General features: G+C 41.0%; 7 protein-coding genes and 1 pseudogene across 15 annotated transcripts; 4 read left to right on the top strand and 4 right to left on the bottom strand.

The window, feature by feature from the left end:
- Window positions 1-6: 6 nt before the first annotated feature.
- On the top strand, window positions 7-1,599 carry LOC104807336 (annotated as a pseudogene).
- A 67-nt stretch (window positions 1,600-1,666) lies between these two features.
- On the bottom strand, window positions 1,667-2,781 carry LOC104807335 (non-symbiotic hemoglobin 1). The gene is given in 4 exon segments (XM_010532559.2): window positions 1,667-1,926; window positions 2,017-2,133; window positions 2,240-2,293; window positions 2,355-2,781. Coding segments are annotated over 4 exon segments (462 nt in total). The 5' UTR covers window positions 2,508-2,781; the 3' UTR covers window positions 1,667-1,788.
- A 217-nt stretch (window positions 2,782-2,998) lies between these two features.
- On the bottom strand, window positions 2,999-4,797 carry LOC104807334 (plastid division protein PDV2). Its single transcript, XM_010532558.2, has 2 exons — window positions 4,311-4,797; window positions 2,999-3,762 (listed from the first exon to the last, which is right to left on the bottom strand). The coding sequence occupies exons 1-2, from the start codon at window positions 4,611-4,613 to the stop codon at window positions 3,127-3,129; spliced, it is 939 nt and encodes a 312-aa protein (XP_010530860.1). The 5' UTR covers window positions 4,614-4,797; the 3' UTR covers window positions 2,999-3,126.
- A 343-nt stretch (window positions 4,798-5,140) lies between these two features.
- On the bottom strand, window positions 5,141-8,600 carry LOC104807333 (probable E3 ubiquitin-protein ligase ARI2). 4 transcript variants are annotated; one of them, XM_010532556.1, is made up of 7 exons: window positions 8,181-8,600; window positions 7,733-7,765; window positions 7,348-7,630; window positions 6,638-7,118; window positions 5,954-6,502; window positions 5,728-5,871; window positions 5,141-5,459 (listed from the first exon to the last, which is right to left on the bottom strand). In XM_010532556.1, exons 1-7 carry the CDS (start codon window positions 8,301-8,303, stop codon window positions 5,426-5,428), a joined length of 1,647 nt encoding a protein of 548 aa, XP_010530858.1. In that variant the 5' UTR covers window positions 8,304-8,600; the 3' UTR covers window positions 5,141-5,425. The 4 variants fall into 4 exon arrangements, with proteins under 4 accessions (XP_010530858.1, XP_010530856.1, XP_010530857.1 ...); XM_010532554.2 differs by having other exon boundaries at window positions 5,741-5,871; window positions 8,181-8,599; XM_010532555.2 differs by having other exon boundaries at window positions 5,741-5,871; window positions 6,638-7,109; window positions 8,181-8,598.
- A 431-nt stretch (window positions 8,601-9,031) lies between these two features.
- Window positions 9,032-10,431, top strand: LOC104807332 (transcription initiation factor TFIID subunit 8). The gene has a single exon (XM_010532553.2). It carries the CDS (start codon window positions 9,255-9,257, stop codon window positions 10,290-10,292), a length of 1,038 nt encoding a protein of 345 aa, XP_010530855.1. The 5' UTR covers window positions 9,032-9,254; the 3' UTR covers window positions 10,293-10,431.
- A 485-nt stretch (window positions 10,432-10,916) lies between these two features.
- LOC104807331 (UPF0496 protein At4g34320-like) lies at window positions 10,917-14,431 on the bottom strand. Of its 6 annotated transcripts, none has more exons than XM_010532551.1 (3): window positions 14,350-14,431; window positions 11,845-12,338; window positions 10,917-11,761 (listed from the first exon to the last, which is right to left on the bottom strand). In XM_010532551.1, the coding sequence occupies exons 2-3, from the start codon at window positions 12,311-12,313 to the stop codon at window positions 11,076-11,078; spliced, it is 1,155 nt and encodes a 384-aa protein (XP_010530853.1). In that variant the 5' UTR covers window positions 12,314-12,338; window positions 14,350-14,431; the 3' UTR covers window positions 10,917-11,075. The 6 variants fall into 6 exon arrangements, with proteins under 6 accessions (XP_010530853.1, XP_019057441.1, XP_010530852.1 ...); XM_019201896.1 differs by having other exon boundaries at window positions 11,845-12,328; window positions 14,350-14,419; XM_010532550.1 differs by lacking the exon at window positions 14,350-14,431 and adding an exon at window positions 12,668-12,803.
- A 2,758-nt stretch (window positions 14,432-17,189) lies between these two features.
- Window positions 17,190-17,843, top strand: LOC104807330 (alpha/beta-gliadin-like). The gene is made up of 2 exons (XM_010532548.2): window positions 17,190-17,415; window positions 17,586-17,843. The coding sequence occupies exons 1-2, from the start codon at window positions 17,218-17,220 to the stop codon at window positions 17,769-17,771; spliced, it is 384 nt and encodes a 127-aa protein (XP_010530850.1). The 5' UTR covers window positions 17,190-17,217; the 3' UTR covers window positions 17,772-17,843.
- Window positions 17,844-18,112: 269 nt separating this feature from the next.
- Window positions 18,113-20,291, top strand: LOC104807329. Its single transcript, XM_010532547.1, has 8 exons — window positions 18,113-18,154; window positions 18,564-18,779; window positions 18,855-19,052; window positions 19,149-19,214; window positions 19,302-19,370; window positions 19,460-19,534; window positions 19,637-19,774; window positions 19,866-20,291. Exons 2-8 carry the CDS (start codon window positions 18,648-18,650, stop codon window positions 20,019-20,021), a joined length of 834 nt encoding a protein of 277 aa, XP_010530849.1. The 5' UTR covers window positions 18,113-18,154; window positions 18,564-18,647; the 3' UTR covers window positions 20,022-20,291.
- Window positions 20,292-20,341: the final 50 nt, after the last annotated feature.

The raw sequence follows: 20,341 nt of genomic DNA, 5'->3' as shown, positions 1-20,341 counted from the left end.
CCCCCCCGTGGCTTCTGTCGGGAAGTTCCCAGAATTCCGGAAGAATCTATGGGGATGAAGAGTTTCTCGGCGATAAGGTGGGGCCAAAGCACTGTTCAAGCTCTGATTGACGCCGATCTGAACGAGCTAGCCCTCGCTGCGAAGAAATGGCGAATCACGCGATCATACTTGTTGGGTCAGGATTCGGAACTGAATTTCTCGACTGGGTCGCTTCCTTTGCCGCCATGTCCGTACACCTCTCTCTCTCTCAATTGGTCGCATTGGTATGATGATGGTATACCGATACAAGTCCAAATTTTCATTGAATTCGTGTATACAATCGTTGTCTGTGCTGTTGGGCCACTGTTATGTCGGCGGTGTTTCAAATAGTTTGTTTCTTGAGTGGTCGAACATCAATCTCTGCCCTGGATATACAGCAGATGAATGTTCTTGCTCTGTATATATAGTGTGTGTCCCCTTAAGTTCATCCAGGTGAATTATCATCAAGATTATATGTCTTCACCATACATTATCTATAAGTGAATCATAATCCATGTACTAGTAAATGCAGATACTTGTTGGTCCTTGACCGAACGAACTGGAAGACAAATATCCTTACAGCGCTTCTGATCCCTTGCGTCTTCTTTAGCCTTCCTTCAGTGCTTTTCAGCTTGTTCAGGTAACCCTGTAACTGATCCATTCTACGTTGAACCAGAGCTTGATTGCTCATTGTAACGTTCCTCTCGTCCCTGCAGAGGAGATGTCGGGAAATGGACTGCGCTTATTGCTGTTGTTTTGCGTCTCTTCTTCCCAAGACATTTCCCTGGTTCGTCCATTTCCATTCTCCTCACAACTATCCAACCATTGTGCACTAACCATCTTTTAGATTTGCCACCGAGTAAAGATCCACAATACATAGCCTGCAAAAGCTCAGACTCCCTGTAATCTCTTAGCTGAAAGTCTCAAGGAAAACATTCTCAAAACTTTTTGATGTTGCCCGAATATGATACAGAACATAGCATGCGCAAGCTCGTATACTGTGCACCCTCTTAGTTGAAAGTCTCGGGAAAACATTCTCGATTGTTTTAACTGATAATCCTTCTGGATTTTGAGGATGTTGCCTGGATAGAGTAAGATACACAGTGTAGCCTGCAAAAGCTCATATACTTGAAAACGTTTTCGAGTGTTTTGAACTGATAATCTTTCTTGTTCTCTAAAGAAGATCACTTGGACAGAGTAATGAGCTAACGAGGTTGTCCTGTAGATTGGCTGGAGTTGCCAGGAGCTCTGATCCTACTGGTAGTGGTGGAGCCATGGCTGTTAGCAGACAAGCTGAGAAGCAACTGGGTGGGGCTGGTTATATGTCTGGGCATTGGATGTTGCTTCAGGAACACGTTAGGGCTTCAGGTGGATTCAGGAACGCCTTCATGAAAGCTAAGGGAATCTCCAACACTGTCGGGATCGTTCTTCTCGTCGTGTTTCCCATATGGGCTCTCCTCCATTAGAGAAGAATCATAACTACTTAGGATTGTGAATTAGTGTTTATATGTAAAGGATTATCTGCCTTTGTTATAAAATTATAAACAATGTATTTATTCGTATAACGTGTATATTTATATATTCTAGGATTTATTAAAGGTAAAAACATAACTTAAGACGACATTGCAGAAATTTGGCTCAATCAATATGTTACAGAATTTTTATTTTTTCAAAATATTACAACAAATTCAACTCGACATTCAAATCACAAACACAAATTATAACAAAACAGTGAAATTTTCAGATATGGTAATAACAGATTGTGAATGATTACTGAGAAAGCTTCATTTCAGCTTTAATGGCAGAGACAAGATGATCATATGCTTCAGCCCATGCTGACTTCATCGCCGGAGACCACATCTCCGGCACCGCCTCTTTTATCGTCTCCAACAACGCATACTTTGTTACCTGCATTTTTTACAGAGGATTTTGAATCTGGTAATGAAATAGTTACAGAGTTTGTGATTGAAATGGTAAAAAAAAAAGGTAAAAACTTACCTCAAAGTGTTCATCGACAACACCGTATCTTGAATGAGTCGCGCCAAGCCTCTTCAAAGTTGTCTCCTTTACAGTGACTTTCCCTGTTTTTCTCAGTTGTGCCGCTGAATCACAACACTGACAGTTAACCACAACCAAAATCATCAGCGAGCCCAGACGGTGAATTTATGGAAAGGAGGTGAAACCCTTATTGGAAATGAAGGGGAAGGATGTGAAAATTTACCATGACAAAGACAGACATGGCATGTGGCTTGAGCTTTGGATTTTGCTCAGATTACTAATGAAGATGGCAATGATGGAATATCCTGCAAAATTCATTGGTTCATTAGATTCTAGACGAATTCCATCGCTTTTAATCAACTGTGGATTAGAGCTTACTTCAAGAAGAATTTAAGACCCAATTCGGCTGAATTCTTCTTCATGGCACTCCATGACTTGACCACAAGAGCCTCTTGCTCCTCCGTGAACACAATCTCTCCCTCACTGCTCATTCTTCAGCTTTAGTAATCACCCAAATGATCGATAGTACTTTTGATAAGAAGTTTGTAAAGAAATGTGGCTTTCTACTGCAGTGTGGATCTGCACTCACGGACAGGGTCTTATATAGGTTTTGATTCGGGACCCTTTCATGTAGTTGAAGAGACAGTTCTTGTTATGCAAGCAAGTTTTCAGATAACACTTGTCTGAAAAAGAACAAAAGTGAACAGAGGGAAAGAAACCATGTGCTCTCTCTGTAATGGAACATGGTTTTAATTTTTTGCGGGTTTTCTTGATTCAGTTATGGCCACCGAAAATGGTGGGCTTGACCAATCGTCGCCAAGGCCAATCTCTCTTTATATTCATTATTTAATCGATTAAAATATTCGGAAAATAGTTGATCAATAGCTGAAAAGGGTTCAAAAGAAATCGAACCGATCATATATTATATGGTTAAAAGGACTTGCAAATACACTGAATGTGGATTGGAACGCAGAACAGATAATGGGACCTCTTTCTTCTCTGAAGAACAAAACTTTTTTTGAGATATGCAAACATCGTAGCTTCACAACTAAGGGAAAGCCCGAAACTTTACTCACAATGTAGGCAAATGAGATTATAGATGGAGGTTTTTCAACCGTATCCGTAAGTTACATCGCGTTTCGGGACAACTGAATCGAAGGGTACTTCAACCCTCTCCTTCACGAGGCAATGAGCTTCGCCTCCTTCCATCACCAGAACTTTCCCGGGCGGGCACTGAACTGATGATCTCTTCTCTCCGTTGGCTTGTGGCTGTAGAAATCGAAGAAGTTTCAATGATGCGCCTCTTTTCCTGATCTCAGGACCGTATCCGGATGCAGTCAATATAGATATCACGCCTATGATTGGAAGCATGATCTTTGCAACAGAACCCACGAAGCGAATTACCCGGTTACTTGAGTTTTCAGATTCTCTGTAAGGGGTATTCCTCTTCACCTCATCTTTTGGACTGCTCGAGACGAGACCATTTCTGTCGTTTTTCTGCTTTGAAGGCAAGTGAGGAAGGTAGCCATTCTCAGGAACGAGGGCAAGAGGTGGGCGGATGGGATAAGGAGGAAGAAGAAGATCGCTCTCATACTCGACCCGTTCGCCAGCAAAAGCAGATGTCTCGCGTAATACTTCAAAGTCTTTACCTTTATACTCCTTAAGCTTCTCAAGCAACATCTTCCTGCTGTAATCAATCTCAGAGAGAGCAACTTGCCTCTCGTATTGTTGTCTTTGCCGTAGATTCTGGTCATTAAAAGAGAGGCCAATTTCGTGAGAAACATGTAACATAGAAAAGCGTAACATAGAGCAGAGCAGAGCATAAAAGGAGAAATGAAACAAGGGAATTTGACCAAACAAGAAAGCAACTCTCAAGCAGATTCGTGGGGCTTCTGGAAGATGCTGTCTTAGATGACAAGAGAATTTCGACACGCATTTATCTCAAAACTCGCTATTAGCAATCTCATTTCAAACATAGTTTCTCAAGAACAACTACGAGACGAAAATCTTCACACATGAGAAAAAGTATCAATCCATTTCTAACACTGAAATTTTCTGCTCTATCACTGCGAGTTCCCTAAAACCCACAGAAGTTAATTGTCTTCACGTCCAGAATCATCGATTCTACACTCAAGAAGAAGAAAAAAGAAAACTTCCAGCAGAATTCCCGAGAATCTGGCCTTTCTCAGCAAAATTATCAACAAGATCGGTACAGAGAGGCACCAGAAACACACAGCAGATGAACTTTGTAACCAAAATCAAACAGATGCAGCGAAATTCTAGGGTTTTTAGACCTGCAAAGCAGCAAGCTGAGACTCAAGAGACTCCAAAGCATCACGTATGTGCAAAAGCCGCTCAGCTTCTTCACCCTCATACTCCTCCACTTCCCCGTCAATTCCGGGATCAGATTTCTCCTCCCCGTTCTCCAAACCCTTACCCTCCCTCCCTTCTCCCGGAGAGGAGCCCGTACCGCCGGAATTTTCTCCGTCGCCGGAGGAGGCTGAAGCGGAGGAAACATCCTCAATACAGTCGTTGATCTTAAGCCTGAGCTCGGTGGCTCGGGCGAGAATCAAGCCAATACCCTCTTCGTCTTCCATTGGTGTGAGGCTGAAGAGGGGAGGAGGAAGGATTTCTGGGGGGAGCTTCTAGGGTTAGGGTTTTTCTTGGTATGTGTTGAAGTGAGAGGGACAGTGATTGGAGGCTGTTTGGATTTTGTTGTGAGAGAAAGAGAGAGTAGTGATTGTGGTTTGCCAAACAGAGATTTCCTCTGCTTTCTTTCTCCTGTTTAATGGCCACAAAATCTCATTCGCTCACTTTCACACCAACAAATTCAATTTAAAAAAAAAATCAAAAACATTTTGGACGGAATAAAATGACAAAAATAGAAAAAACAAGTCCCTTCTTTCCACTAAAATACTTAATTTTGTTAAAAACCATTTGTGGTATATATACGCATATATTGTTGGTCAATATTTGTAACCTCAAATTAAATTACATTTAATCTTCCATTATCACACATTTTTAGTATTTACAACTGCTTTTTAATCACACGTATTGAATGGGACAAGAACATGTTTATCTTTCATATAAAAGCCAGTATTTCCAAATACTTTTCCAACAGAAATCTCCATTTCTGAAAATCTCTTGGGGAAACGACATTGCCAATATGGAATTAGACAAAACCAAGTTTAATCTGTATACCGATATATATATTATATATTGTACTAGAAAATAATATTCATGAGCTCAAAAAAAAAAAAACCAAGTTTAATCTGTATACAAGAGAGTTCAGTTACGGTCTGTGACATCAGCAGGCAAGTTCGGATTGAGTAAAGCGTCTTAGCAGCTGTTGCTGCCTCCAATGGTTCCCTCTTTCCGGGCTCGTTTCTTGGAAGAGCAACTGGTGTCATCAGAGTTCCCTTGGTCGAGCCTTGACGTTCTTCCTGCACAGAGAAGTTCATTAGGATCAGCCCTTATCAGTGAATTAGCAATGATTGATACCACGTGAATCATAACCAGATTATTTCACGTGGTACGATATCGGTCTGCTGGTTAGGATGTATATCCACCAACCTGACCATACCATGGGATCCAAACATTACTCAGATAAGATCCTCAACAAGGATTTCTCAACAACAAATTTGCGTCCCAAATGTTGTTTTCAGCCTATTTGTGCTGTGCTATACCCAGTACACATGGGGGAAGAATTACCGCTTGTACGTACCACAATCTGCCTTAGAATTCCTAGAAGTATAATAGTCAGATGCTCGCTCGATGCCTTTCGATTTGTAAGGAGCGATGTTGTGGATGCCAAGTTGGAGAGAGCCCAGTAATTCATTCTCGATGCATTCATACCTGCAAACAGACGCACTTGTTTTCATCAGTTTAAGGAGACAGAGACATTCACAGCTTAGTTTTCACAAATTGTGAGACTAACATTTTCTTGCAGAGGGTATCGACCGTGACAGACAAGTTGATGACTTGAATCCTAATGTCCATCACTTTATCAGCAGTGTACTGATCAAAAGGCTCTTCTAAAAACTTGGAAAGTTTCTCAACATTAGCCTCAAGCTGTTGCTGCTGATCCTCAAACAGATTCTGTTTTATTTCTCTTTCTTGAGACGTCATCTCATCTTCGAACAGCTCATCTCCAAACATGTAAAATGCAAAAGGGTAAGAATATGAAAGAACTCGCCTTGATATGAATAACCGGTGGAGTCCATTGGTAACCCAGCTGAAGTCCTTAAGTTTCAACTCCCTCTCTTCTGAAATTGACACTTTCTCAAGGATAGTATCCTTAAGTTTACTCTCCAGCTTCAAGGAATGGATATGTGCTTTGTATCGGTTATGGTAATGCATATACCGATAAGTATCTCTTTTTCCTCTCTCCATCTGTTTCTTTTTGTCTTCTTGGTACCGACCGCAACTATGACCCAAGATTCTAGACCAAGTATGATCCCTCCCAGTAGCTGCACCACATAACCAACTGTAGAAAACAACAGCCAAACATGAGAGCCATCAACACCTCATATAAGTTCAGCGCCAAGCACAGAAAAAGATGTGCAAGAAAGATGATACTTAAAAAATTAAAAGAGGAGAAACAAAAGGATAGGGTTCTCACCAAAATGATTGTCTACAAATACACGTCACGAGATTGCATCCACCGTCCTTTTCCACAGGTTTGCCACATTTGGGACACGCCTTAGTGTTAACTGTAATCCATTTAACTGCCTCTAACTCATCCCGGCACTTCTTTCTCCATTGTTCCCACATCAAACAAGAGCAAGGGGAGTGGGTTTCAGACAAACAACTGAAACAGAACTGACAACCGCAGGAACATTCTACCTCGCACAACTTGTCATCCTCGACCCGTATGGCGTTCCCACAATGCGGAGTGCTTGGACACCACTTCACCATCTTGTTATCTTCAATGTATGATTCCAGAAGAAACCGATCAAACTTCTCAGCAAGATCTGGACGGCTTTTACCAACTAAACTCCTGACAACATCTTCATCACAAATAGCATTGCACTTAGGAGCCATGCATCTAATCCTTCTGCTCTGACCTTCGTTTATCTTCACAGTAAAATGCACTGTCCAACCTAAAGGGAGAAAATCAAAACAAAAATATAGAATAACTGCAGTAAACAAACATATGCTTTTGCCATAAAATGCTCTCTTCAATTTCAAAGCAAAAGAACCGTCCTAGCAATAAAACTACCAACTCAGAGGGTGACCAACAAAAGAATAACCACAACATCCTTGATAAGAAACTGGGGAACGAAATGAAACAAAGGAACTAAGGAAAGAAGGATGGAATAAGGAACTGACAATTATTGCAAAAGCAATGGCCACAGTCCATTCTCGTCATCTGATCACCCGGCACATCCTCTATACAGATAACACAAGCCATTGTTGTACAAGGGGACAAGGATGAATTGTCCTGTTGACGCTCAACAACAGAGACACCAGCTGCAGCAAACAAGTCATCCTTCCCTCTCTCGACAAGAACAGAGAACAACTTCTCCACATCCCACTGGTAATGAATAAGAAGAGTCCGAGCATGGTGCTCCTTAAGCGATAACAAATCCATCACCCTTCGCATAAACTCCCTCTGCATTCAAAGATCGAATTATACTGCGTTAAGGTTGACCCTAAAGGGGAAAAAAAAAAGCCATGGACAGCTACTTGATAAGAGTAAACTTTGCCCATTTACCTGTGCCACCAGAAGCGATTCCTTCGTAATAACCTACAAAATGCAGACATATGATTAGAAAAAATCTAGCTATACGATTATAGCTCGTAAAGAACACAAAAAATGGCTTCTCTAGATGAGGTGACGCAGCCAATTCCGATCCTCATCGTGAAAATAAAGCATACAAATTGCACATTGTAGTTGAGATAAGCAGCCAAAACAATCAACAAACTCCAATGTATCATCCACAATATGATTCTCAGGTGGTTAAAGCAAGAAAACCCTAATTCACGCAGGAGCAAAACACACCAAATCTCCAGTCGATTCCAACTTTCATATACATACTCCATAGACATAAGCACGAAGCTCAGTGACTATGAAAATCTTAAGGTAACGCTTCTGAAACCGGATTCAGTCCAGAGACAGAACAAGGGAATTCACCACAAAACACACGAAAGAACGTGTAGACCTTCGCAGTGGGTTCTCTGGCTGGCGCTAAAAGAAAATCGGAATCATCGATATCCAGCCCGTTAAGGGAATCTTGATCGGAGGAGTAATAAGAATCCTCCTTGTCAACCAAGTAGTCATCCATCGATCGAAATTACGGAAGAAAGAACATGATTCGGAAACGACAAGAGCGAAATTCAACACAACCCTCGGGTGCTGCGAAGGAAAACGCAAGGACAGAAGAAAGGACGTGACAAAACGAATGAGAAAAGAGACACCGTCGGGGAAGCGAAAGTAGAGAGAACAGAGAGAGAAACGCAAAGAACCCCGCGAGATCACAGAGGATTCCGGCGAGAGTTTGGCCGGCGAGTGGACTTGGAAGCTGACGCGCGAGAGAGAGAGAGAGAGAGAGAGAGACGTATTCCGGGGTGAAAAGGAATCGCACAGTTTCCAATCTTGCAGTCGAAACCGCATATGAAACGACGCCGTTTTTATCGCTCTCTTTTTTCCAAGACTTTGGAGGTAGAATCTGAAACGTACATTTTCATGAATTATTATTTTTTGTTTGGTAAAAAATCTATTTTTATGGAATTGTTAGACTTGTTAGTGGCAACATAAATTGTCTCAAATATATTCAAACAAAAGGGATGTTGTGTTATTGGCTCAATATATTTATAAGTAATATAATTATGTAAATATATACAGGTAATAATTTAGAGGTGTATATATAAGTAATATAATTATTACATTAAGAGACGAAATAATATAATAAATGCTGTAAATAATTAAATGGATAAAAAATCATCATTAGTATCTGAGCGAGAAAAGTTTCGGCTTTTGCTATAAAGTCGAGACGAGACGCAAGTCCTGAAGGTCGTTATAGAGGGCCTTCAGGTCTCGTTCTCTCCCTCCAAAGATCCCTCTCTCTCTCATCTTGAATTCTCGCGCTCTTTCGCTAGGGTTTTTTTCCCTCTTGCCGGGGGATAATTTCACCGCCTGGGATTTCTTCTCCGCCCAGATTTAGCGGCGGCGAATGCCGTTTGAGCGATGGCGAAAACCCTAGCTTCGCGTCTGTGAGGTGTTGAATCTCCGAGCCATGGGAATCGACGGAGAGCGGGAAGATGACCGGAGAGACGTCATTTCCGTCGAGTTCAGCCGCTCGGCGGCGAAGCTCGCGGTGGGTCAGGTCTGCGAGAGTATCGGGTACGATCAATTTCGGGATCCTGCTCTTGAATCTCTCACGGACCTCGCGGTCCAGTATGTTCTTCTGCTAGGTAAAGCTGCTACTTCCTTCGCTAACCTGACGGGTAGGAATCAGTGTAACGTGTTCGATATCGTTCTCGCTTTGGAAGATTTGAGTGGCGGTTCTGATGGGGAGAGATTCTCGTCGGGGGGTAATTGCGTTGCACATTCGGTGAAATTGAGGGAAATCGTCGATTACGTGAATTCGAGCGAAGAAGTCCCTTTCGTGCAGCCTTTGCCACGTTTTCCAGTAATTGTTAGTGATAGCAGTAAGATGATTCCCAGTTTTGTGCAAATGGGTGAAGACCCTCCGGGGAAGCATATACCTCTCTGGTTACCGGCTTTTCCTGATCCTCACACTTACAAGGAAACCCCGATGTGGGTTGAAAGGGCCTCAGATCCTCGTGGCGACAAAATTAAGCAATCCAAGCAAAGGAGGAAGGCCGAGAGTGCTTTGTTGAGTCTGCAGCAGAAGCTGGTTTCTAAAATGTCCTCAGCAAGTCCAATGTGGGGCGATATGGATGGTGTGAAAGAGGATTTCAGAAAAGACGAGAGTAAATTGCAGACTGCTTCGGTGTCGGAAGCAGGGGAGAGAGACGATATAAACGGCTTATCAGTGGTAGAGGCATTTGCTCCTGCCATCAAAGCTGCAAAAGATGAGCATTGTGGTGAAGTTGATGCTGAAAGGAAGAAGAAAAAGCCTCCTGTTCTCTTTAAGATTGGAACAGGTAAGAAACTTCTCGGGCAACCCTTGGATCTCAGTCTGCAGAAGAAGGGTGAAGAGAGACCCATGTCCTTTGTGCGTGATGAGGATAGAGACGACAAAAGGAGGAGGGCTGAGTTCATTATCAGACAGTGCATGGAGAACCCAGTGGACCTCAATCAGTTGTAAACTAGTAATTCGTTCAGAGTGTGTAGCGTAGTTTTAAATTTGTTTCAGAAATTGAGATCTGTAGCCTTTGCTATACGTGACGATGTTACAGCCATTGATGTTGCAATGAAAAGAGTGAAGAGTCTTTTCGATCATCTTCTGAGCATTGAGATTGTTGGGTCATTTAGATGCTTTGTTCATAATCTTATCTGAGTTTTCAGGACTAGATCTTCTTGGAAGAGCCAAATATGCTACACAGAAAGAGGATGGGGATTGCAGATATTTCCTATAATTAATCCTCATTCAAGCCCAGTTGTGTTGAGGTGAGAACTTTTCCTCAACATATGGTCTGTTTCATGCTGATTGTCCCTTTTTCATGTCAAAATCAAGATTTGTTAGATACCCTTTGTTTTTGTTCCACTAACAGAATCAAGCTTTTGTTCACTGCAATCATGGCGACAGATCCCTTCTATGAACTCCTCTGAGATTCTGGGTATCCAGATTCTGATGCGACATGCTCTGTTTCCATGGTTAACATGATTTTTACAACACCAGTGGTTTCTGAACCAAGATATATCATTTATTCATATGCATGAACGTCGCTATGTTTCTCAGAAATCTATGATCCTGCACGGACAGGTTGCAAATGGTAATGTGGAAAGCCTATTGTTTCCCATTATAGAGATAATGTAAGAACGATGATAATACTGTATAAACTCGCAAAAGAATCTGTGATCTTTTTGGAGTCTGAGAACAATTATTTTTTTTTTTGGGCCAACCTGAAGCACCCGTTTCTTATGCATTTCAGGTGCTACTGCTGCTGCTGCTGTTATTGGGATGCTTGATGATCCTCTGCAGAATCACAGTCCTTGCCCTCCTTATATCTCTGCTGCACAAATCGGCCTGAAGTGCCAATTCCTCTACATTCTTCATAAAGATCCCAAGCTTCTTCCTTATCTCCTCGATCCCTATCATCACTGCTTCCTTCTCCACAGCAAACTCCGCACTCTTTACCATCCCTTCGATTTCAATCTCCAGCCGCTCGATCAGAACCCGGATATTATCCAGATCCTTGATCGCCACATACGTACCCGCCTGCATCGAACTGATAACTTCTTTCTGCCCTTTGAGCGCATTCTCGTAATTCTTCCACAAAGAGTCGATCCATTTCCCCATTGAACCCAGCGGGATGGATGTAGCCGCCGCTAGGGCGGCTGCAACAGGTGGAGCAGCCATGGCAGCAGCCACGACGGAGCAGATGAGCACAGTGGCAAAGGTGGGCACAAAGATCATGCTTGAGAGTCTTCTCCAAGAGTGGATAGACTTGAGCTTCTTATCGAGCTTGTTCCTGCGAAGCTGTAGCTTCTCCAGCATCAGCATCTGTTGTCTGTACACTGACTGGAAGATCCTGAAGAAGTCCTCGTCGAAAGGACTCCCTGCCTCCTTGAAGTTCTTCAGCTCTTCGAGCGTCTTCTCATACCGGTTCCCTCCTGGAAAAGCAACCCATTTTCTTCGAGCTTGAACCAAGAATACAGAAGAAAGAGGTGAGGGAAAAAAAAAGGTACATATATACCTTTGATGAGGCTCTCGTCGTCAAACTGCTGAAGGGCGAGGAGAATCAGAAGCTGGCTATCGCGGGCACGTCTCAGGCCCTTCTCAAGGGCAGCGCAGAAATCCAACGTCTTCAAGCTGTTCTCGAAGTACTCTTCGACGAGCTCAAACAATTCCTGGCTCTTCCATATATCTTTCTTGCATTCAAGTATGACTCTGACCACTTCTTGGTTCATCTCCAACAGGCACCCGGTCACTTCCTTGAGGGAATCGAAGGAGAGAGCTCGGACCTCGACACCCGTGGCCAAGGTGCTAATCACGTGGTTAGTCCGAGCCTGAAGGCTCGTGTCGAAAGACTGCAGTTCCAGATCCGCCTTGCAGGCTGCCTCGTACGACCTCAGTTCCGTCGTATAGTGCAAAGTTGTGCTCTTAGCCGATGATGACGACGACGACGACTCTGCAGGTGGTTTCTTGCTCGCTTGGTTTCCCATTGTTCCAAACACGATCTGAGATTCGCTACAATCAGAGAAAGCAACGAAGATCAAAGCTTTAGTTCTGTGCATATGTATATACAACTATGCATGTGTTGATGTGGGAGCGCATGCATGTACACGACCACATCCACATATAGATATATAGGTATATGCATTTTATGTACATGCACATCTACGCAGAAGGTAAATCAAAAGCTGCGACAGATTCAGAACTGGTATACACGAGACAGGATGATAAAAGGTCAAAAAATTGGGAAGCTATGGGAACGAAACTATGTATACAAGCATATATATATATATATATATATATATATGGGCATGCGGACAAAAGAACAAAGAATGTATTTTAACCTAGATGAGGAAACCAATCACAAAGATGGAAACTTTGAGGCTTTAAAAGAAGATTGATAGAAGTCAAAAAGGATGAAGAGTCCAAGAGAAGAGAGATTTTCCGGGAAAAAGGAAAGAAAAGAAAATTGTGTGGGAGAGAAAAAGGGGGAAAGGAGAGAAGGGATTAAATTAGGGATAACAAGGAGGAGGAGGAAGCTTGAAGAAGAGAGTAAAGAACCGTTAACGAAGAAGTAATGATGAGGACAAATAGCTTGCACGCATTATTAGTGTATGTTTGGATTTGGTAAACGCGGGAAGCAAACGTCTACTGTTTACTTAGCCGCCTATTTCCCTACCCACATACATATATACACATGCACACGTATATGTATATGTATATGTATATGTATATGTATATGTATATGTATATGTATATGTATATGTATATGTATATGTATATTCCACGTCGATAAAACAAACTAATTAAGATAGAGAATAAACACTATAAGCTTGATCAAGTAAGTCCACATATCGTAATAATGTTCTCGTAAAATCAAACTGGTTTTTCTCCAAAACGTGATGGCGATTTGAGTATTTGTTTTGTTTTTAATTTAATTTTCTTAATGAAACGTGATCATAATAAGGTGACGATGATGGCATGTGATAAACAATGCCCACACGACATCTTATGTGTGTTAACATACCCCTTAAGTCTCATTATAAATGTATGGAATATTGAACCGTTTATCATCACTACGATATATATTCTCTACCATTTTTATCGGTATATGTATAAATATATATATGCATGTATATCCTTCACATTCACTATACGTACGTACCTCATATATTATTATATATATATATATAGTGATGTCTTCTTTCTCTCTCTAGAAGTTTTGTTGCTTCCCCTCTCTCTAAATCCTACCGGTTACCAAAACAACACCAAGACCTCTTACAACACGCTCATATATATACACACGCGCGTGCGTATGTATAGATGTGGATATATGTGTGTGTGTGTGTGTGTCTAAAATGTTGGGGCAAATTAACATGAAGATATTCATGAAGAAGCATATAAACTTAAGCCCTAAGAACATAAGAAACACATCGAAAGCGACGAAAAGACGAGTTTTGAAGTGTGAACAGAACACAAATTTTGATCGAAAACTGTTTTTGAAAAGCTTTTTCGTACCCCCTTCTTTACATATATATATGTGTATATATATATATATATATTACATACACATACGTACGTAACGTAAGATGATCATACGCATGAATCATCATTGTCAAATTCTCGTTAATGATGTCGTTACCTTACAGATTGTCAACTTTATTATACTATATATATACATATATGTTAGGAAATAAAACAAGGTGCTGGATTATCCTCATCCTTATTGTTATCTTTAGATCGACATAGCAGGGACATCAACATGTATGTGTATATATATACACACACACGCTAGCTCTCTTGATCCAAAAATACAAATGGTGATGTATATATATTAAGTCAAGCCAAGTAGAAAAATACACACAGAATATATAGAAAACGAGGTTAAAATCTCCATATATATCATAGTAATATATATTCTAATTTAACTTATGCACAACTTAACAAATCACTGAATTAATTATAAGCTATAGAGAGAGAGAGAGATACAGATATAGATATATATATAGAGAGAGAGAGAGATTACCTTGAATCAAATTAGCCTTTGGACTCCCCAAGCGATTAGTAATTTGTATGCAAAACACCAAATAAGGAAAGAGAATTTTAAGAGTCGAAGCAAAATCTTTGCAACAAATAGAGCTTCTTCACTCCCCTTTTTATACTCTTCCATCAAATCATTCATAACTTGCTAACCAAGCCATTATTTTTTTTAAAAAAAAGTTGAAATTACTGTTACCAAATTACCAAAGTGCCCCTTAAGATGTGTGATGAGTATAAAAAAAAATCAAAATAAAATTCCCAAGGGGAAAAATTTAAGATTGTAAAGTTAAAATAGGGCGAATTTGTAGAAATGGAAATTTAAAAAATCGGTGGAAAAAAAAAACGGCATTCGGAAAATACGTGAAAATCGGATAGAGAATGTACACGTGTCGACTGGCTAATGGTGGAATTATTTCATGAGTAAGGATCACACGCTACGTCACGTGCTTTGTAACGCGTAGCCCTTCATTGCCTTGCTTCCACAAGTCACGTGATTTTTCTTTTTAATATTTATACATTATTGTTTACCTGAACAATCTTTGAGCTGGATTTCTCTGTTGTTTCTCAAATATTTAACTAATCGAATAGGAAAGTAGCTAAATAAATTTCAATTTTTTTTTTACAAATTAGATCTAATGAGAGAGGGAGTTATCGTTGGACTTTTTATTCTTTTTTTTTTTATAGAAATATCAGATCCAATAGCACAACATTGTATCCGATGGATTTTAAAATTGAAATGATTTATTTTTTAAAATATAAACAAATATAAAAATAATTAAAATGTGAAGAAAAAAAATATCCCTACGAATAAATAATTTTTTAAGAAAAATTGATTTAAATCAAACACAAATAAAACTCAAAATCAAAATATGATAGAAGTGGTTATATATTGGTCAGAATTAGTTTAGTGTTGGTTATATATTGTGTTTGATTATATTTCTGTGGAACATGAACCAACAACTCCAAAAATGTTTGAAATTTTGGATTTTTAATATTTCATTTGAAAACCTTAACCTGTTTGTGTTTTTCTACGCTAGATTAATGAACAGATTTTATTCATATCCGAGAAAAAAAGGGCTTTATTAATAAAATAGGTAAAGATTTTTTAAATATCGAAATTATTTTTCGCTATATCTATAGTTGGATTTTTTTTGTGGGACTTTGGTATTTCAATTTTCTTAGAATAATTAAAGTTAATAAAAGAATTAATAAACAATTTAAAAGACACTTTTATATTTGTATTGTTTATATTATCATTTTATTGTATATTGAATGGTAAAAAATTCAGATATTAAAATGTGTTTTTGAAAAATCAAGATATTAAAACAAAAAATTATTTAGGTATCAAAATATGTAATGAAAAATATTTTAGATATTTACCCTTACTAAAATCAAACAAAACATATCGAAACATTATATATATATATTCTAAGAATGAAGATCTTCTGTCTTCCATCCGGTGGCTCCATGGAAACCTAGGTTTAGGGTATTTTCAGTTCGGCCCCTCACATTTTTGGGTGGGCCACATATGGGCCCTACAGATGTGCATCATAGCCCATACCCTAAATTCGAATTTTCATCATTTTCTTTACCATTTTAAATTCAACAAATGAATTACCATGATTCTCTATTGCGGACCGTAGATTTATCCAACGAATCATCTGAGCCGTCGACCATTGTACGGCATCCACTTGCAACTGTTCTTCGACGATCTGCGACACTTCATTTTTCTCGCCGGCGACCAAAATGTGCATTCACTTCACTTTCTTCAATACGCTTACACACACACACTCTCTCTCTCTCTAATCAGTTTTCTTGCGGAAGAAGTCATCTTCTTAACAACATATGAATCTCTCTTTTCCTATCTCGTTTCATATGAATACGGCCACGTGTCGTGGTGAGAGATTCTCCTGGGCCGCTGATTACCTCACCTGCGTGATCTCAGCCGTTGATCTACCCTCGGTATCTGCTATATAAATAGCTCGGATCCTTGCACTTTCTTCTTCGCAGTCTGAGTGCATTTCGTTTCCCGCCATCGGAGAAGGTATGTCTTTCGCCTTTTTCTTCTCCAACTAAGGTTGCACTTTGTTCATCCATGGCGATGCGTTTGAATTACCTTGAGGATTGGTCGTGTGATCCATCTTTTTTCTCTCTCTTGGTTCTCGAGCTTGATTTTGGGCTTTTCGTCTTCTTCCTCTTCTGATCTTGTGAAACCTTGATTGGGATTTTAGGGTTTAGGCTTAATCCCTCTTCTTTCAGGGTTTAGGCTTAATCCCTCTTCTTTCTGAAGAAATCGAGTTATTTTTATACGTCGATGACAATAGAGAAATTTCATTGCTATGCTAGAAATCGCGAAAATGAATGGTCATCGCAGGATTTTGATGAACTAGTTCTGGAATCCGAAACGTTGTCGCGGGAATTTGCCTCAATTTCTTGGAATTTCGTGTCTTGCGAATGCTTGGAAATTGATTTTATTTTCTGAGAGATTAATAATTGAATTTAAGCGTCAGAAAAATGCAGCAGGAAATATAATCACTGAGAAAGTGCCCAGGAAAACATGAGGAGGCGGGTAAACTGGGTCTGCTTGCGGTGCAGCCACTTGAACTTCGGGTGGCGGGAATCGTGCCAGCGATGCCGCCGCTCTCGCTCCTCCTCCGCCGTCAGCAACAGTGGGACCCACAACTCTGCCAGCGGTGGTACTGCGCCACCGCAGATGTGGGTGCAGCCGATGTGGCCGCAGCTAACACCACCTATGTGGAGTTCTTCACAGCAGCCACCGGTGATGTGGCCACAGCCCTCACCATATAACAGTGGGACCCACAACTCTGCCAGCGGTGGTACTGCGCCACCGCAGATGTGGGTGCAGCCGATGTGGCCGCAGCTAACACCACCTATGTGGAGTTCTTCACAGCAGCCACCGGTGATGTGGCCACAGCCATCACCATATCCTTGGTGGCCAATGTACCAGCAGCCGCAGCCATGGCTACTCGTACCACAGATGCTGCCGTGGCCGCCACCAACTACTACACCATATTTTGTACCACTTACTGAGGTAAAAACTTCGACCACATTGCTTTTTATTAGATTGTCTGATTTTGCTCCAAAAATCGAATCCTTTTCCTGGTGAAAGGGCACGTTATCATTTGTGCAAAGGTCCTTGATATCGTGAAGAAGTATGTCTGGCCTTGTGGGTTGCTCTGAGAAAGCCGTTGCATTTTTCAGGGTTCTCAGTCACAGCCTGAAGTAGAGCACCATCATCCTCCTCCTCAGGAACAGCTTTCTCTGCCGCAAAGCCCAAGAACAGAAGAGAACGAAGGAGCGGACGAAGAACATGGCCAAGACGAGGGCATTGAAGCACATGGAGAGAAGACGATACTGGAAAACGGTGTAGCAACACCACCACACTGAGAATGTGGCCAAAGCAACAGCCGATCCGAAATATTAGTCCTGAGGATGTACATATTGATAACATCAGAATGAACAAAGCAATCCTCTTTTTTCTATTCATAGAATTTTTAGTTTCAAATATTCTAATTACAATTTTATGGTTTTATGAGTATTTAGAGAGGGAACAAAAAAACAAATTGTTCAAACTTGGTAAGGTCCCACGTTTTGCAGCAGTATGAAAGTGCATCTATCCTGGACCGTAGATCCGTTCACAAAGATGATCTCAGCCGTTGATTAACCCACGGGGTTAGTAATATAAACGGCTCTGCCCCTCTTGCTGCTCTTCATTCGCGTTTCCTTCTCTCAGAACTCCAATCATTTTTGTTTCCCGCCAATGTCGAAAGGTATCTCTCTGTTTCTCTTATCTTCTCTGTGTACTCATCCATGGCGATATATGTATAATTGTTTGTATAGCTTAGAAAAGTGATGGTATCGGTCTCTGTTTTGGATTCTTTCGGGAATTTGATTTTTGGCTATCTGTCAGAATTCTCTTCTTTTTCTTCTTCTTGGTCTAGTCGAAACCTAGTTGGGATTTAGGGTTTCAGATATGCATCAATGGCGACTGTTCATCTGTATCCTTGCTCTCGAGAAGTCCTTTCCGTTGATCATTGTTTGTGAAATTATTGTCACGTGCTCGTTTGCACCGATGATCTCCAAAGTTCTGCGTCTCTTCCATTTCTCAAAATGTAGTTACCGTAGCTTACCGAATCTGAATCGGTTTCTTTGCTTTTCGCTTCAATCATGCTTCTGCAGCAGATGATCCTTTCCAATTTCTTCTCCTGTAAGTTCACATATGGTCGTCAACAAACGTTTTCAGTGAAATCTTGAACGTTAATCATGAGCAAAGAAGGCGGAAGCGAAACCACGGAACACTCGAGACAGCAATCTGGCAGGACACCGCCTACACCAGCACCTCCTCCACGCCCGTGGAGGCCGTATTCGCAGCGTTTTACAGCTCCTACTCAAGAGGTCAAGATTCTTATCGTATACTTTTGTTTTGCTATGATCTATAACTTAGTAGGTAATGCTTAATCCCTGAAGCAGATATATCCAAGCCGGCCACCATTTTGGCCTCCACAGCCACCACCAATTATGTCTGCTCAAGCAGCTGTATACTACAATCCGATGTTAAGCCTGTCGCCTTATCAGGATTTTCGACAGCCTCACCCGCCAGCTGGTTATCCTGTCCCTTACGGTGCTAGCTGGTTTCACACTCCAGGAGCACTCCCTCAATATGCAGCGGTAACTGTTGCGCCGTTTCTTCCGTTTTGAAACAGGATTTTTGTCTGAAAGATAGCAGAATCGACATTTTTAGTTTGGAACTTGCTATATGTTCAGGGCGTCCCATTTACTGACCCTGGTATTTCTAGCTGGTTTCGCCCTCCAGCAGCACCCTACATGACGGTAACCTGATTTTTCTTTAGCCTATCTTTGGTGCTTATGAATCATTTGAAGAATTGACACTTCACTTTGAAAATTGTATACTTTCAGGGTTCCAGCTCGAGAACCCTTGGTACTTTCTGGCCACGCCCTCAAGGAGCCCTCACAGAATCCACAACGGTATTGGTGTTCACCATGCTAATGATTTCTATGTCGGTAGTGGATTCCGGTGATTCTGAATCGAATTCTTTGAACATGTCTATGTTCAGGGTTTGCCATTGACAGCCCCTGGAACTGGCATGTTTGACAATGAAGGTGAAGGAGCGTTCTCAGATCACGTTGTGGTATTTTGAGATGCCATTTCAAGTCTTTCCTCCACTAGAAGATATAACATTGTTGACGAGTTGATGATGACATCTTACATTGGAATTGTGTATGTGATCCAGGAGGGTGCATTGAAATCGATGGGAATAGAAGAGTTCAGAATCACAGACGATGATGTTACTAAGCCAGATGAACCGAGTAGTCCTCTTGCTCTCCCAAAGGAGAAGAGGCTATCGGCCTTCGCAGATATTGCAGGAAGTGTGAGTTTATTCGAACCGCGTGTCCAATGTGAGGTCGGTTGGTTAACGAAATCTGTCTGTAACATTTCTCCATATCTGTTGCCGGAAACAGCCAGATCCTGAGCAGGAGCCATTGGCAGATGCAGAGCTACTGGAACAAGAAGAGGAGGAACTGGTTCGGTTTTCGGCGTCTCAAAAGCATGGAGATTCGAGGCTGCTGTCACTCTACGGCAAAAAAGATGAGCATCATCAAGATCCAACCGAATGATAGAAGGTGAGTGAATCGAACTGTACATGAAGAGTCTCGTATACTTGGAATAGAGACAAGCAGAGAATAAGCAAAGAGAATAATACGATAGCACTGTTGGAACAAAGGGATAAAAAGTTGAATTTAGAAATCCTACCTATAACTACAAATGACAATTGTTTTTTTTTTTTGGAATAGGGTAGCTCACACCTGATCAAAAAGACACCACGATGATAAAGAACTAAAATTAAATAATTATGGAGATTGATTAAAAATTCTTAGATTTATCAATGACAGTTGACTATTATATTCTTAATGGATACTTTTTTCTTCTCTTTCCC

The sequence above is a fragment of the Tarenaya hassleriana genome, unplaced genomic scaffold (assembly GCF_000463585.1).
Source record: "Tarenaya hassleriana unplaced genomic scaffold, ASM46358v1 Cleome13, whole genome shotgun sequence".
NCBI lineage: Eukaryota > Viridiplantae > Streptophyta > Magnoliopsida > Brassicales > Cleomaceae > Tarenaya > Tarenaya hassleriana.
Note: the sequence above shows the minus strand (reverse complement) of the source record. Positions and strands in the feature narration are given on the sequence as shown.